Genomic DNA, 15,037 nt, shown 5'->3' on the forward strand with positions numbered 1-15,037 from the left:
CATTTCTCCAGGCAATTTGCTGGAACCTTCTAATGTACGCAAATGTTGAATGAGCTACAAGGTGTGATTCCATTCTGCACTTTTAAATTCAGTTGCTTTTACTTTCTCTTCACTTCAGTTGAAATTTTTAATCTACTTGCATGGTATGTATCGATGGCCAGTAAGCTGTCAGTAATGCTGTACTACCCCAGGATCTACCCCATGATTAGATTCATGGGCACCAACAGCCTTTCTGAGTTGTTTAACGCCATAGGAAAAGTTTTTTGGCTTGTGCTTTAACTAGACCCTGCCTTGGATCAGATTATTGGTCCCAGTGTTGCCTCTGACCAATTTGTGGGCATTGCATTAAGATAGATATATTTATTTAAACCTAAGGTAGCCCAGAATGGAAGCACAGTAAAGTGGTCAGATTGCATAGTACAGCTAGGTAATGCATTTTAGCAGCATCTACTTAACAGTAACATGTGCAAATGGAAAACAATTGTATACAGAAATCCCAATACAGTACTGTGCAAAAGTCTTAGGTACCCTAGCTACATGTATGTGCCTAAGACTTTTGCACAGTACTGTATTTGTTAAAGTAGAACGGAGAGCAAGTTTGTAAATCAGCGGCAGTTGGGAATGGTGTGGCTGAAGTGCTGCAGGAGGGGTGAGGGACAGGTGGCAGAGGAGGAGTGTCAATGTTGGTGGGGGGAGGGGTGGAGTTGACACTGGTGTAGACACACCCAGCCCTGAGACACTAGGCAAGGTCATTAGATCCCAAACAATGGATTTATTGATCATTACAGAATGTCTATCTGGTGCTTCTCACTCCTCCCCTTTCCTTTCCATGATTCCCCTCTCCCTGCCCGCTTCCCACTCTCAGTCTACAATAGAGACCCATATCAGAATCAGGTTTATCATCACTCACAAATGTCATGAATCTTTTTTGTTGCAGCAGTACAGTGCAATACATAAAATTACTACAGTACTGTCCAAAAGTCTTAGGTACCCTAGCTTTATATGTGTTCCGAAGATTCATGCACAATACTGTATATGGTGTGTTACTGAAGCCCATTTGGACACTTTGCAATTGTGTACTTGCATCGTATTGCTGCTATGCTGTGGAATCTTCTGCAGTGTGGAGCATGTTTGGGAGGGCGGGAGCTGGGGTTTGTTGGGATCTACATGTTTGGTATTACAGAAACAACTGTAATAAAAGGGAGCATTGTTGTTATTCTGGTGAGTTTGGAAGTAGAAGGAAAGTGAAAGAAATGCGCTACAGTCCCTATCAGTTAGCTTCTCTGTGCCATCAGGGTATTTAACACACCACAGGTAGCGCGAATTGAGAAACACTGCTAATCCTGTAATTGAAGTTGAGACCACAGTAAAAGAATCTCAAACTGTTTGCATTGGGGGTGGGGAGAAGCAGATACAGTACTGCTCTTTTTTCAGCCTGATTCTCTGGACTAACATACTTGAGTCAAGGCCCAAGTTGAATTTGAATAGGCGGACAATGTCGATTAAATAGGGTGGATTTAGCAAATGCGGAGTGAATATGAATTACCCTCTCCTATTTGCATCCTCCCCATAAAATAGAGTTTACTGCAGGATAACAGAGCCTTAATGCTCATGTAATTTGCTCAATGTAAGTTTTAAAGCACAGTGTCACTGGATGTGTCTTTTGCTTTTTGTTTCTCCCATTTTAACTCTGGCAGACCAGAAGCCAATATAGTGAATTTTCCAGATTAACTTGTCTCCAGCCTTTATTGCAATCCACACTCCTTCCTTAAAAGCAGAGTTTCTGTCATAGGCACTATGTTGGCAATGCCTTCCAGTGTCAGGTTGCATTCTGTATGTGTAATCGATTTTCTTAGTGGTTTTTATGTGGTCACATGAGCTGGTGCATCTTCTTTGGAAATGTTAATGGTGATGTGTTGAAGTGCAACACTCTTGGGATGCCATGGTAGCGTAGCGGTTAACGCGAAGCTATTACAGCTCAGGATGTCAGAGTTCAGAGTTTCATCCCGGTGTCCTCTGCAAGGAGTCTGTATGTCCTCATCGTGGAATGTGTGGGTTTTCTCTGTGTCCTTCTGTTTCCTCTAGTAGTCTAAAGATGTACCAGTAAGTAACTTTAATTGGTCACTGTAAATTGTCCCATGATTACTCTGGAGTGAAATTGGGGCTTACTGGTGGTGTGGCCTGAAAGGCCTGTTCTGTGGTATCTCTTAAAAAAAATTAATTAATCAACCAATAGACTCTGAACTGGTATTTGTATCTTGAATTGTTCACCTTTAGTTGAAGGACCCCAAGGACAGAATAAATGAAGGCAGTTTTATCAGTAACAGAACCAATTTGTGTTCTTTCTTTTAAAAACTTTCATATTTTCAGGAAAAGGCCAAATGATCCGAACAAGCTTGCTTACTTGGCATATTTCATTATTTCTATAGAAGAGAATCACATTCTGTTTTGTTTCTGATTTGATGACCTTTAAAGTTGATTATTCAATTATTTCTTTGATTGGAAGCTAATTCTCAAATTCTGCTTAAGTTCTGCTGCTCAATATTTGAGAACATTGATAACCCACCTTGCCTAGAATCTCTTTGAATATTGCCTCCAGCTTTAGCCCATGCTGGTCCATCTTCTCTCTGAGTTCACCTCAGCTCTGACCTACAGCCATTGATGGAGAGTGGATAATTAAGTGAATAAACTTGGGTCAGCATACTGCTGAGGTCCATCCCCACAACTCCCTAATCGGAAACAAAATTGGGGTGAAGCCTCATCTGCTGCAAAACTGAGAAGCATTTTAAACCATTGTTAATATTCAGAGATATTTAACAATTACCAAAATTACTGTAAATAAAATATTAGGTTAAAATTCATTCAAAATGTACATTATTTTCGTAGAGGTACAGCAGGATAACGGGCCTTATGGCCCAATGAGCCTCCGCTGTTCAATTCCACTCATGTGACCAATTAACCTACTAATCCGTATGTCTTTAGAATGTGAGAAGAGACCAGAGCACCTGGAGGAAACCCACATGGTCACAAGGAGACCATACAAACTCCTTCAAGACAGGGAAGGGGAATTTAGTTTAAAATTAAAATAATTGGGGAGTGGGGAACTCCTTAATTCAAAGATCTAGATTTAGAATCCCCATGCAAGTTAATACCAGGTACAGCTGACATGGAATCACAGCATAGAATCCCACCACATGCACACACTAGTGACAGCAGAGTGGTGCATGAAAACCATGCATTCTGCTTGTCCTGGACTTGTGGCCATCTACACAAGTTCAGGAGATACTAACCAGCAAGGGGCAAGCTGCCATCCATACCCTCAGGAGGTCTCAACCGCAGCAAGCATGAAGCGGCTCATTTTGTCTTTGCATTCATGAGAAGAGACAAATAGTACTAGATTCCAGCACTGGAAACTTCTCAAAGCTCAGTTGATGTGTGAGTGATGGCCAATAGTCCATATTTGCAACAGGTATGCAAACTGCCCCTGGAGCAGTTTACTTTTGTATTCTGAGTTTTACACGTTATCTAGATAGAGCAGGGGTTCCTAACCTTTCTTATGCCATGGAGCCTTACCATTAACCAAGGGATCCACAGACCCCAGGTTGGGAACCCCTGCGAAAGTGATTAATATGAAATGTTGATGATGATGTTGCCCAAGGGATACATGCTTTACAGCACCTAACTTAACTTTGTATTGGACTGTATGTTTGGTTACAGGGCCGCAAATTGTTAATTATTGGGACAACCAGTCGTAAAGATGTCCTTCAGGAGATGGAGATGATGGATGTTTTCAGCACCACTATCCATATTCCGAACATTAGCACAGGAGAGCAGTTGATGGAAGCTCTGGAGGTGAGTTTGTTTTTTTTTGAGCATCCAGTCGAAGAGTGTTTCAAAATATAGTCTGCTGAAGTTATCTTCAAATTCAGAATTTACATTATATCATTTACATTATATACATCAGTATGTTTGTGTTAATATAAAAATAACACAGGTGTTGTGCTTTCAGTGATATTTTGGCCATCCTGGTTCACTTAAACATTCTTGGCAACATCCCTGTGTTCTCAGCCTGATGGAGTTAACCTTGCTGCATTCATGCCCCTCTGATCTACCCCTGTGTCTTAAAATCCAAAAGCATGGCTGATTCAAACTAGTGGCTGGGAATGTGTTCATGCTACACCGCCGTTTTCCCGCAAATAAATTCAAAACTAGCCTAGAATGAAGTAAATTTTATCAGAATTAAGTTTATTATCACTGACATGAGTCGTGAAATCTGTTGTTTTGCAGCATCGGTACAATGCAATACATTTTTAAAATTATAAACACGAGAAAATCTGCAGATGCTGGAAATCAAAGCAACACACACAAAATGCTGGAGGAACTCAGCAGGTCAGGCAGCGGTGCTGAAGGGCTTCAGGCTGAAACGTCGATTGTACTTTTTTCTATAGATGCTTCCTGGCCTGCTGAGTTCCTCCAGCATTTTGTGTCTGTTCCATTAAAAAAAATTACTTCAAGTCACAAGAAGAAATATGATAAAAATAAGTAGTGCAAAAAGGAAACAAAATAATGATGTAGTGTTCATGGACCATTCAGAAATCTGATGGCAGAGGTAAAAAGCTGTTCCTAAAATATTGAGTATGTGTTTTCAAGCTCCTGTACCATCTCCATGATGATAGTAATGAGAAGAGGGTCCTTGCTGATGGATGCTGTCGTCTTAAGGCATTGCCTTACAAAATTTTAAAAACATTTATAATCAAATGTATAAATTATACAACCTTGAGATTTGTCTGCTTACAGGCAGCTACAAAACAAGAAACCCAAAAGAACCCTTTTTAAAAAAAAAAAATAGACCAACATGCAATGCAGGGAGAAAGGAAAAAAAAACACAAATTGTGCAAACAAAGTAAGCAACAGCATTCAGAAAGAAATTGAGTCCATAGGTACGAAGCCCAGAGCAGTCTCATAGCCTCAGTGCCGTGGAGAGCAGAGTAAATGTCGCAGAGCAGCAAGCAGAAATGGCCTGACCCTTGACTCTGGTCCCAAGACCCTGCCTTTGCAGTTTGTCTGGTCTGGCATTTAAATCGTCTAAACACTGAGCTGTACCCCGTACTAGGACCCAGGCCCCACCACAGCAATACGCTCTGGGCCTGAACCCTGCCACCACATATTGGCCCGTACCCAACCTTTCCAAACTGGACAGGTGTTTAGATCAATCAAACTTGCTCTCCATTTAAGTGAACAAGTTCTGAAACTCCTTCGCTTCAACTTTTCTCCGCTCCACTCCGCTCGCTCCAAATTTGTCTCCAACTCCGTCTCAAACATGCCTCAAACTCACTCTGACCACTACTTCTCGAACATGCCACGCTCTGATTTTACATTGTACATGCACGGTTCAACCCTTGAGTCAGCCTCACCCTCACTCACCTCTTCATTGCTTGTGCTGATAGTTTACCACGATTGCAACAGTAAAAGTGTTATTCATAAAGTATTTAGTTGTATTTTTTGCATGTATGGGGTGCATGGGAGAGGTGGCACCTCCAGATGGGGGGCTTGTCACACTTCTTGGAGTGGCTTGTCATCTATTGGTTCCCACCAACGCCCAGCTCTCACCTGTGGCTCCTCATAGCTGTTTGCATGCGACAGCGGCCACACCCGGGCAACGGCTTTGACAGGCCGGCTAAACCAGGTGAGGGTAGCCAATGGGTCTGAAACCCTTGGTGAGATAGGAATTTGCTCATCCCAGCATGCGAAGACTGCTTCGGTGGATCAGGCGGAGGAAACCCGGGGGGTTCAACGGCTGAGAAGGCGTTGCACCGGCGCATTGTGGAGTGCGTAGGGCGCAGCAGAGCGCTTAAGAAGACGTGACCATCTAATGCAGCCAAACAAGTTGCCAGACGTAACAATTCTTTGTGCCACTGGATCCGGACTTCTGAGGCTGAGAGAGTGGGATTGTCTCTGTGCAAGGCATTTCCACTTTAATATCTTTCACGCATTAGTTACATTATGCAAAAGGACGGCTGGTGGCGCAGTGAGATCAGCGCTGGGCTCGAGAACGGAGGTTCCTGAGTTCGATCCAGTGACAAGCCGCCCCTGAGCATGCTCTCCATCCGTGCTGGGTTGATGTCGAGCTCGCAACTCGGCCTCGTTAAAAAAAACTGCCACACTGCACAATGTAGTCTTCTTCAGACCCCAAGAGACAACTATTATTATTTATTATAGCTGTATTATTTGCTTTATGAGCTACTAGTAAGCTGTCACCCCTTTTTGGTAGCGCCATTGTAAACCGAAAGCAACCATATACAACCATATCACCATATACAACCCTGAGATGCATTTTCTTGCGGGCATTCAAATAAATGCAAGAAACACAATAGAATCAATGAAAGGCTGCACCCAACAGAATGGCAAGCAACCAGTGTGAAAAAGACAACAAGCAGTGCAAATACAAAAAGAAGAAACAATAAATAAAAAGCAATAAATTTCAAGAACATGAGGTGAGGAATCCTTGAAAGCAAGTCTATAGGGTGTGGGAACAGTTCAGTGATGGGGCAAGTGAAGTTATTCCCTGTGGTTCAAGTGCCTGATGATTGAGAGGTAATGACTGTTCCTGAACCTGGTGGTGCAAGTCCTGAGGCTCCTATACTGTCTTCCTGATAGCAGCAGTGAGAAGAGAGCATGACCTGGGTGAAGGGGGTCCCTGATGATGGATGCTGTCTGACACCATCTTATCTTTTAATGATTACTGAAAGTTCTGGTGCCCATCAGAAAATTTGTTCCTCGTCTTTGTGGAGACTTTCTCATGATGTTAAACACTTTCCAGCCCCTCCCTCTTCTCCCTCCACCCAACCACACAACAAGAAGAGTAGTGCAACCTGCAACATTTGTCTGCAGGATTTTCAACCTTGCTGGTCTGAAAAGCAACAATCCATATTAACTCTCAATGAGGCGTTATTACTTCGTGAAACTGATTTAAAGGGTCAACACTCAAACAACTATTTTCCCTTTCATTCATTTGTTCCATGGTATTGTTGCTGAGGATTTATTTGATTGCTTCAATTTCATCCCGTTTGTTGAGTTCGGATTAAGCTCACATATCTGGATCGGGAATCCAGAATTCTGGCAGCTCATTCATTTACTGAATCACTACATCAGCATGGTCACCGTGTTAAGGGACAGTTATACAGTATACTCTCAACCTTCTATCACCAATGGGGAATGGGGGAGTGCCGATGGCATACATTGCACAAGTCCCAAGCAAGTAAGGCTGATCAGCACTTCCACCTGCTAACCTACCCTCCACACCCCCAACCACCACTACTTTATCAATTCTTGTCAATCATCTTAAGTGCCTAGCATCACTTTATGGACATACAATCAATCTGTGTATATGTGCTATTTTATGTATTTATATTTGTTGTGTTTTTCTAATTATTATTGTGATCTTTATCTTATTGTGCTTTTTTGGTGCTGCATCTGATCTGGAGTAACAACTACTTCATCACCTTTACACTTGTGTAGTGGAAATAAAATTAAACAATCTTGAATGTTCAAAGATTCAAAACACATTTATAATCAAAGCGTGTATGTAGTATACAGCCCTGAGCTTCATCTTCCCACAGACAGCCCCAAAACAAAGAAACACCATGGAACCTGTTCAAAGAAAACATCAAACACCCCATGTACAAAGAAAAAGCAAATCGCGCAATTGACAAAAAAACCAAGCGAAAAACACATTATAAAATATCAAACCACAGAGTCATTGAAACAGCCTAGAATTCTTCAGTTTAGTTCAGTTCAATTAAGCTCTTTGTTCGTTGACTGCAGACCACAGCCAGTCCACCCCAATCAAAATTACACAAAATAAGCAATTAATAAAAGGAATAACCAGAAACACATAACATGAACTACAGAGTCCAACCACAAACCATGTGACTAAACCTTGCCCAAGACCCAAGACTTCGGCAGCATCGAACAAAAGGGAGAGAGTGAGATCAAGATCAAGTTCAAGTGCAGGCACCTTCCTCCAGGAGCAGCAATTAAGAGTGAGAGACCAATCACATGCAGGCACCACCTTCTGGCAGCAGCGAGAGAGAGGCAGGCAGATGGCGCTGAACACACACATTCACCTGCACTCTCATCCCCATTGATTCCAATCTTGCTTGACACTTTAATCAAGAAATGGAGTCAATCGTAGATTCGAGCCCCATCTCCAGGCCGCACACTCTGCTTGAAACCTCGCCAAATTCCATCAAAGACAGCAAAGCATCAAATTGCTCAATCAGCCCAAAAGCACACCAAAATGTAAATCGCAGGTTCCAATAGAATGCAGCTTAGTAACAGAATCATAGTTGAGCAAAGAAGTCATTTTGTGAACTGTCAGCGGGATGTCGACATTGGTCATTGTTCACTGGCGCCAATCTTCTTAAATCTTGACCATCATATTGTGCTAAATGTTTAGACTATGTTCTTGCTGATCAACCTACAACTGAACTGCCATTGCTTACAAATGCAAATATATTAAAAATGTATTTTCCATAGCCAACCCGAGTGCCCTAGCTGAGTGGCAATGGAGTTGAGTTCCACTAAAGATTTATCTATTTCTGCACTTCTTGGCTCTGTACTCCCTAGTAGTTTGTCTAGACTAATTGTTAATCCCCTTGTTAGACACACTTTGCGAATATGGGCTCAGTTTAGGAAATTTTATGGTTTCTATGGTTTTTCCTTTTCTAGTCCTATCTTACATAATCACCTTTTTTTTTACCTACTATGTATGATTCAACATTCCATGATTGGTATAGGAAGGGCATTAGACATTTTGAAGATCTTTTTATCGATAATCGCTTCGCATCTTTTCAACAGCTCTCTGCTGTTCAATCTGCCTAATGCCCATTTTTTTAGATATCTCCAAATTAGACACTTTATTAATCCTTTAATTCCTAACTTCCCTGAAATGCCGGAGAAAAATGTTATGGATTTATTTCTTTCTATTAATCCACTGGGGTAAAGGTTTAATATCATTTATTTGTGATAAATTAGCATTCTTACGGCGTGCCCCTGTGGATAAAATTAGAATGGCTTGGGAGCATGATTTAAATATCTCTTTATCTGATGAGATTTGGGACTCGATTCTCAAATCAGTTAATTCAACCTCTCTTTGTGCTCGCCATTGCCTTTTACAGTTTAAGATTGTTCATAGAGCCCATATGTCTAAATCTAAATTATCTCGATTTTACCCTAATATTAGTCCTTTTTGTGATAAATGCAAAAGGGGCGAGGCCTCTCTTATTCATATGTACTGGTCCTGTCCTAGCTTAGAGAAATTTTGGAAAGATGTCTTCATAACTTTATCCTATATTCTGAATCACCACTTAGAACCTAACCCTTTAATTGCTCTGTTTGGTTTTTTGGGTGAGACAGATATGCGTTTGAGTTCGACTAAGTGTCGAATATTATCTTTTGCTTCTCTCCTGGCTAGATGTTTAATCCTCCTTAGATGGAGAGATGTTGCCCCGCCCATGCATGCTCAATGGCTTAATGATATTATGTCCTGCTTAGACCTTGAAAAAATTCATTATTCAGTTCTTAATTCGGATATAAAGTTCCATAAGGTCTGGGGACCTTTTATTGAGTACTTTCATAACCTTCCTCTTAATTAAGGTTTTTTTTTCCGGTCCCTTGCTTTCAGCTCTTTTTTTTTTGGTAGTAGGCATTATTATCTTTTGTTTTCAAATGTATTTACAGTTTTGGGGGTTTGAATGTCCTGATTTATATTCTCTATATTGTGTTGTGGTTGGTTTGGAGTTTTTTTTTTTGTTGTGGGGCTTGGGGAGGATACTAACTTTACATGACTTCAATTTGGGTGCTTTCTCAATTATCTTTTTTGTATTATATTATTATTGTATGTTTATTTTTGCACTGTATTAATTTTCTTCATTTTGGTTTGGGGGTTTTTTCTTATCTGTAGTGTTGTAGAAAATGCATTAAAAAACCAATTTAAAAAACAATGTCTTCATGAGTACAAACTTTGCATAGTATGTGAAGTAAAATTTACTGTTTGAGATTATCTTTATAAAAAACTATTTTGCCAGCTGTATGAGAATTTCAGATACATGAATACTGGACAAATGAGTTTACGTTATCCAGCTCGCTCAAAGGATTTTTTTTGAGGAGGGTACACATGTAGTCTGTATGGATTTAGTAGGAAGTTTGACAAAGTCCGATACAGTATAAATCAATCAAAACATTAATCTCAATTGAATCCAACGGAAAGCATCAACAAGCAAATTGGGTTAAAATTTGGCTTGGGATAAAAGGAAATGATTAAAGGATGTTTGGTGACTGGAAACTATACACATTGTGATTCCAGTGAGGGTCAATATTAGAGCAAAAACTAAACTGAGCATCTCAGTGGGACAGGCAACATCAATGAAGACAGGAGATAGTAAATGTTTTTTAGGCTAAGACATTCATCTGGACTTGAGTGTAAAGGGAATATAGGCAGTATAAAGAGGTGAAGGAGACAAGTGAGAAAGGAACTGGCAGGCTGTGAGTGGGCCCAGGTGAAAAGGAAGATGGAGCTGGGGTGGTAGAAACAGAGGCTGGAAGGTATTAAGTGTAAATGAAGGGTTGCAAATTCTGAAAATCTGCTAAAGAAGGAAGGTGATAAATTGAAGCCGATAAGGGAGGGATGATGGTGGGGAAGGGGATAGGAACCCAGCAAGTATGGAAGGGATAGCGAGATGGAAAGAGGTGGAGGAGGAAAAGAAACTGGGTAATGGGGGTGGGGCTGGATTTTCATTTTGTGGAAAGGATGGGTGTGAGAACCTGAATGGATCAGAAGGATAGGAAAAGAAATATTGGGTGCATCTGACCTGAAACTGGAAAACTTATACCTTTAGATAATAGACCACCAAAGAGTACTTTTATTTTTAGCTTGCATTTGGCCTTGCCCTCACAGTAGTGACAGGTCAGCGTGGGAATAGCAAGGCGAGTTGAAGTGACATGTCACTGAAAGCTCAAGATGGTGAATTCTGCATGAGTGCAGGAACAGCACCAATGCAGTCATCGATATAGCAGAATAAATTGGGAAATGTTCCAGAATGAGTTTGGAATGAGGACTGTTCCATGTTGTCAATTAGCCAATGGCAAGGCAGGCAGAGCTTGGACCTGTGCAAGTACCCATCACTGTACCATTAATTATCAAAAATGAGAGGAATAAAGTAAGTTTTTTCTGGGTATGTGCAAGTTCTGCCAGACAGGTGAGTGTTAATAGAGGGAAACTGGTCAGACTTGTGTTCCAGCTAGAGGTGCACTGCTAGTTCTGCAGATTATGATGGTGCATCTTTGAATATAAATGTAGGATTATGATCAACATTGTCAGAATGGTTGATGGTGAGACAGGAAGTTGTAGTCTGCAGGAAGATATCAACATATGTAGACACCAAATAGCATCTTCTATTTAATCCAGGAAAATGTGAGGTGCCATGTTTAAGAAATTAAGGGAAGTGTACACATAATGTCAAGATCCTGAGAACTGGAAAAAACGGGTATCTTGAGTGTATCTTTGCCATGGTGAGACAATACATTGGAGATGCTTGATTGCCTGATACTTAGTACACCAAGGAAGAGAGCCTGCAGTTTGTACAATTTGATTTGCACACTGTACTCCAACTAGCACTCAACAGAAAGATTGCATTGGATGGGTTGCAGAGGTGATATACAAGTATTTTTGGTAGGCTGGAGAGTTATAGCTGTGAGGAGAGAGTGAACGGACAGGGGGCACTTAACAAAATATTGGAGGAAATGTTATTAAAGTGTAAAATTGAGGGAACAGGTTAATAGAAGGGACTCATTTTCCTTGGCTGAAGGTCAATAATTAGGGGACTTTGATTTAAGATCAGTAAAAGAAACTGGAGCAGATCATGAGTTTTGGATCTTTTAAATCTCAATGGTTATAGTATGTTACAACTAGTTGAATGGAAAGTTAGTTGTCTTAATAATTTGTTCCTTTAAAATAATCTGTATGTTGGAGGTTGACACAAAGACTAACAAATTATTTATTTAGAATAATTTAAAACCTATTTTCTGCTGTATAAATGCAGCTGGACAGATTTTAATTCCATGTTGCGATAACAATTCCTGGTTAGCCTATTTGTATTTTATTTGGTGCTTTGCTAAGAAAACTGTTGCGGCTCAACATTCATACACAATAAATAATTCATAATTTTCATGCCAATTTTTTTTTTATCTAGCATTTGCCTAGTGAAGTATTTTGCACCCTCCTTATATCACTTTTAAAGTCCCTTGCCAACTGAACTGGTTGTTTAAGTCTGCAGTTCACTTTTTCATATCTTGAAGGTTGCATTTGACCGGTACATTTCTCTAGTATTGTGGTGACTTACTGTTTTACTTACAGCATTACTGTTCGAATTGGGAGGGGAAGGTGATGCTGACTTGCATCTTCTCTATATTAATCCATTGGAAAGCTCATCGGTATTAATACTCACTGCGCAAGGAATGCAGGGGGAAGCTGCTCTTTGTGGCATGACTATACCTCCAGCAGGAGAAGGAAAAGCATGGAAGGCAATGTTATTGATTACTATTTTCAAAATTAAAATCCAATATTTTTCTTTCAAGCTCCTTGGCAGGTTTGATGATCGAGAACGAACCAGAATCACACAACATGTGAAGGGGAAGCCAGTTTGGATCGGCATTAAAAAACTGATGATGATCATTGAAATGTCGATGCAGGTGAGTTTGAAAGTTTTAAGTAATTTCAATGCTTGTCAAGTCAAACTGCTGCTCTGTGTGAGATGTTTTATTAAGTGACACTAGTGCCAACAGTGACCATCCCCAACGAGACGGAGCTGATACTTGGTATTCATTGGTATTATCATCATTTTCCCCACTGTCCACATCATTGACGAGATACTAGACTGGAAGCATACTGTGGATATAAGAACTAAGAGGAATTCTCCCAGTCTGCTTGCCAAATATTGCTGAACTTTTCACTGAACAATAATAGTCTTTTTTTTTCTCTCACCTAACCCGTTGGTTATGTTGCATCCTGCTCATGGTTTAATTCCCACATAATATCTAATCCAGCTGGTGGCAATACAAGTTTGTTGATGTGATCTGCCAGTACTGTTTCCAATCAGAAAAGCAATTGATATGTTAGTCTTCATTACAAAGCTGATGAAACGTGAACAAAGATTTTTTTTTGTATTTATCATGGTTGCAGGTAGGTCCCATGGTGGATGTTGTGTGGCAATTAACCCTCTACTCTGGAGGGCTGTGGAGGATTTCTGAGTATTCAGGGGACTACAGTATATGAAGATAGTGCAGGAAAATGGCAGTGAGGAAGAGTATCAGCCGTGTCAGAATGGAAGGGTCTGGTGGCTATTGCTCTGAATTCTAATGTTATATCTTAGTGTTTGGAACACTCACGTCAATGCTGCTTTAGATTAATTTCTATTTGCTTAGATGAATGTTTTTCTGTTTCTATGAATATAGCTCCAACAAGACTCAAAGCCCAATACCAACCACTTGATAAAAAGTCTAATCACTATCTTGTGAATTCACTCTCACTACTGCAGTTGCAACATAACCTGCAGTGTATACACTTTATCCCCCCCTCTCCCCAGTCCAGTCCACTCCTCCCTGCCCCACCCCGCCCTAGTATCTCAAAATCTTTCCTCCAACTCTCCTATCACATTGGTAGGAAATGACAGGGGAAGCGGGTTTTCTACTGCATCTGGCATCTTCTGAAGTTGAGTATTGATGAGCCTTCAGTAGGCCAAAACAAGTCATCACAAGTCGTACAGTATTTGAGAGGCAGCGTGTGCATGAGAGCACCATAATGAGCACATCCCCTCCCAAAGCCATTTGCAATCGCTATTTGTCTTACAACTATGGGAGAGAGGTCATTCCCTTCTAAGATAAGTACACTCTATAGATTTTGGAAATGAAGGGCTTGTTCTATAAAGAAATATTAAGATCAACGTACTCAAAAGAATGAGAGATGATTTTTGGTAATATATGGTATAGTGAGAGGATTGACAGCACTAGTACTGATACTCTTGCATAGCTTGAGCTCCATCCTTGTATAATGGATATGCATGATCCTTGATGGAATGATTGCATGGTTACAGAATGATATTTTGAATTATGACTGTCCATTAAGTTGATGCAGCTAATTAATGTGGAAGAAAACCTGAGCCTCATCAAGTATCACCTGTGGTATCACAAGGCAAGCACAAGCATCATCCTTATTGCATTTGTTTTCACAGCCATAGCAACAAGAAAAAAAATGCAGGCTGAGAGGAACAAAGAAAGGAGATTCCTTACCTATTATGTCATTTCCTTCATCTTCTGAAGCAAACTATTTAGACAGGCTACTTTTTTCAGAATCATATCTCCAATTCATTATGTAATAATAATGAGTGCATTTATGTCTTTCCACATCTTATGTAAAAGGATGATTCATTTGAGAAAAAAGGTATATTTGATTTTTTTTCTCACTATCTCTGTCCTCAAGTCATATTATTAGCAAAATATCTTATTGGTGTTTAACGTCGCTGCTCACGAGGTTACATCAACTCCCAATGCAGCAAAGCTCCGAATTAACATTTCCACCCTGATTTTCATTTTGCCTGTGACCCCATCCCATTCCTTCTCTGTTGCGGGGATCTCTGCAACCTCCAAGGGCATTGCATTCCACATGTATAAATCTGCATGTGTGTTTGATGATTCAATTAGTTGCCATGCCTTTTGATCATAACATTCCTTCCTCAACCAATCCTTATCACTAGCTCTAAGAAGTTTCTTGGAATTTAACTTCTTGATCAAGCTTTCAGTCACATGTCCTTGTCTCTTTTTATGTGGCTCAGTGTCAGATCTTTGAGTCCTAATAAAGGGTCTCAGCTCAAAATGTCGACTGTTTACTCTTTTCCATAGACACTGCCTGGCCTGCTGAGTTCCTTCAGCATTTTATGGTTGTTGTTCAGATCTTGTTTGAAGCTTCTGTTGTAATGCTTTG

General features: G+C 40.4%; 1 protein-coding gene across 1 annotated transcript in view; it reads left to right on the forward strand.

Moving 5' to 3' along the window:
* LOC140741048 (vesicle-fusing ATPase) overlaps positions 1 to 15,037 on the forward strand; it is a 270,286-nt gene that overhangs the window by 235,264 nt on the left and 19,985 nt on the right. The window contains exons 18-19 of the mRNA XM_073070710.1: positions 3,718 to 3,852; positions 12,637 to 12,750. Of these exons, the coding sequence (XP_072926811.1) occupies positions 3,718 to 3,852; positions 12,637 to 12,750 (249 nt within the window). The remainder of the gene's footprint in view (positions 1 to 3,717; positions 3,853 to 12,636; positions 12,751 to 15,037) is intronic.

The sequence above is a fragment of the Hemitrygon akajei genome, chromosome 18 (assembly GCF_048418815.1).
Source record: "Hemitrygon akajei chromosome 18, sHemAka1.3, whole genome shotgun sequence".
In the NCBI taxonomy this organism is placed as follows: domain Eukaryota; kingdom Metazoa; phylum Chordata; class Chondrichthyes; order Myliobatiformes; family Dasyatidae; genus Hemitrygon; species Hemitrygon akajei.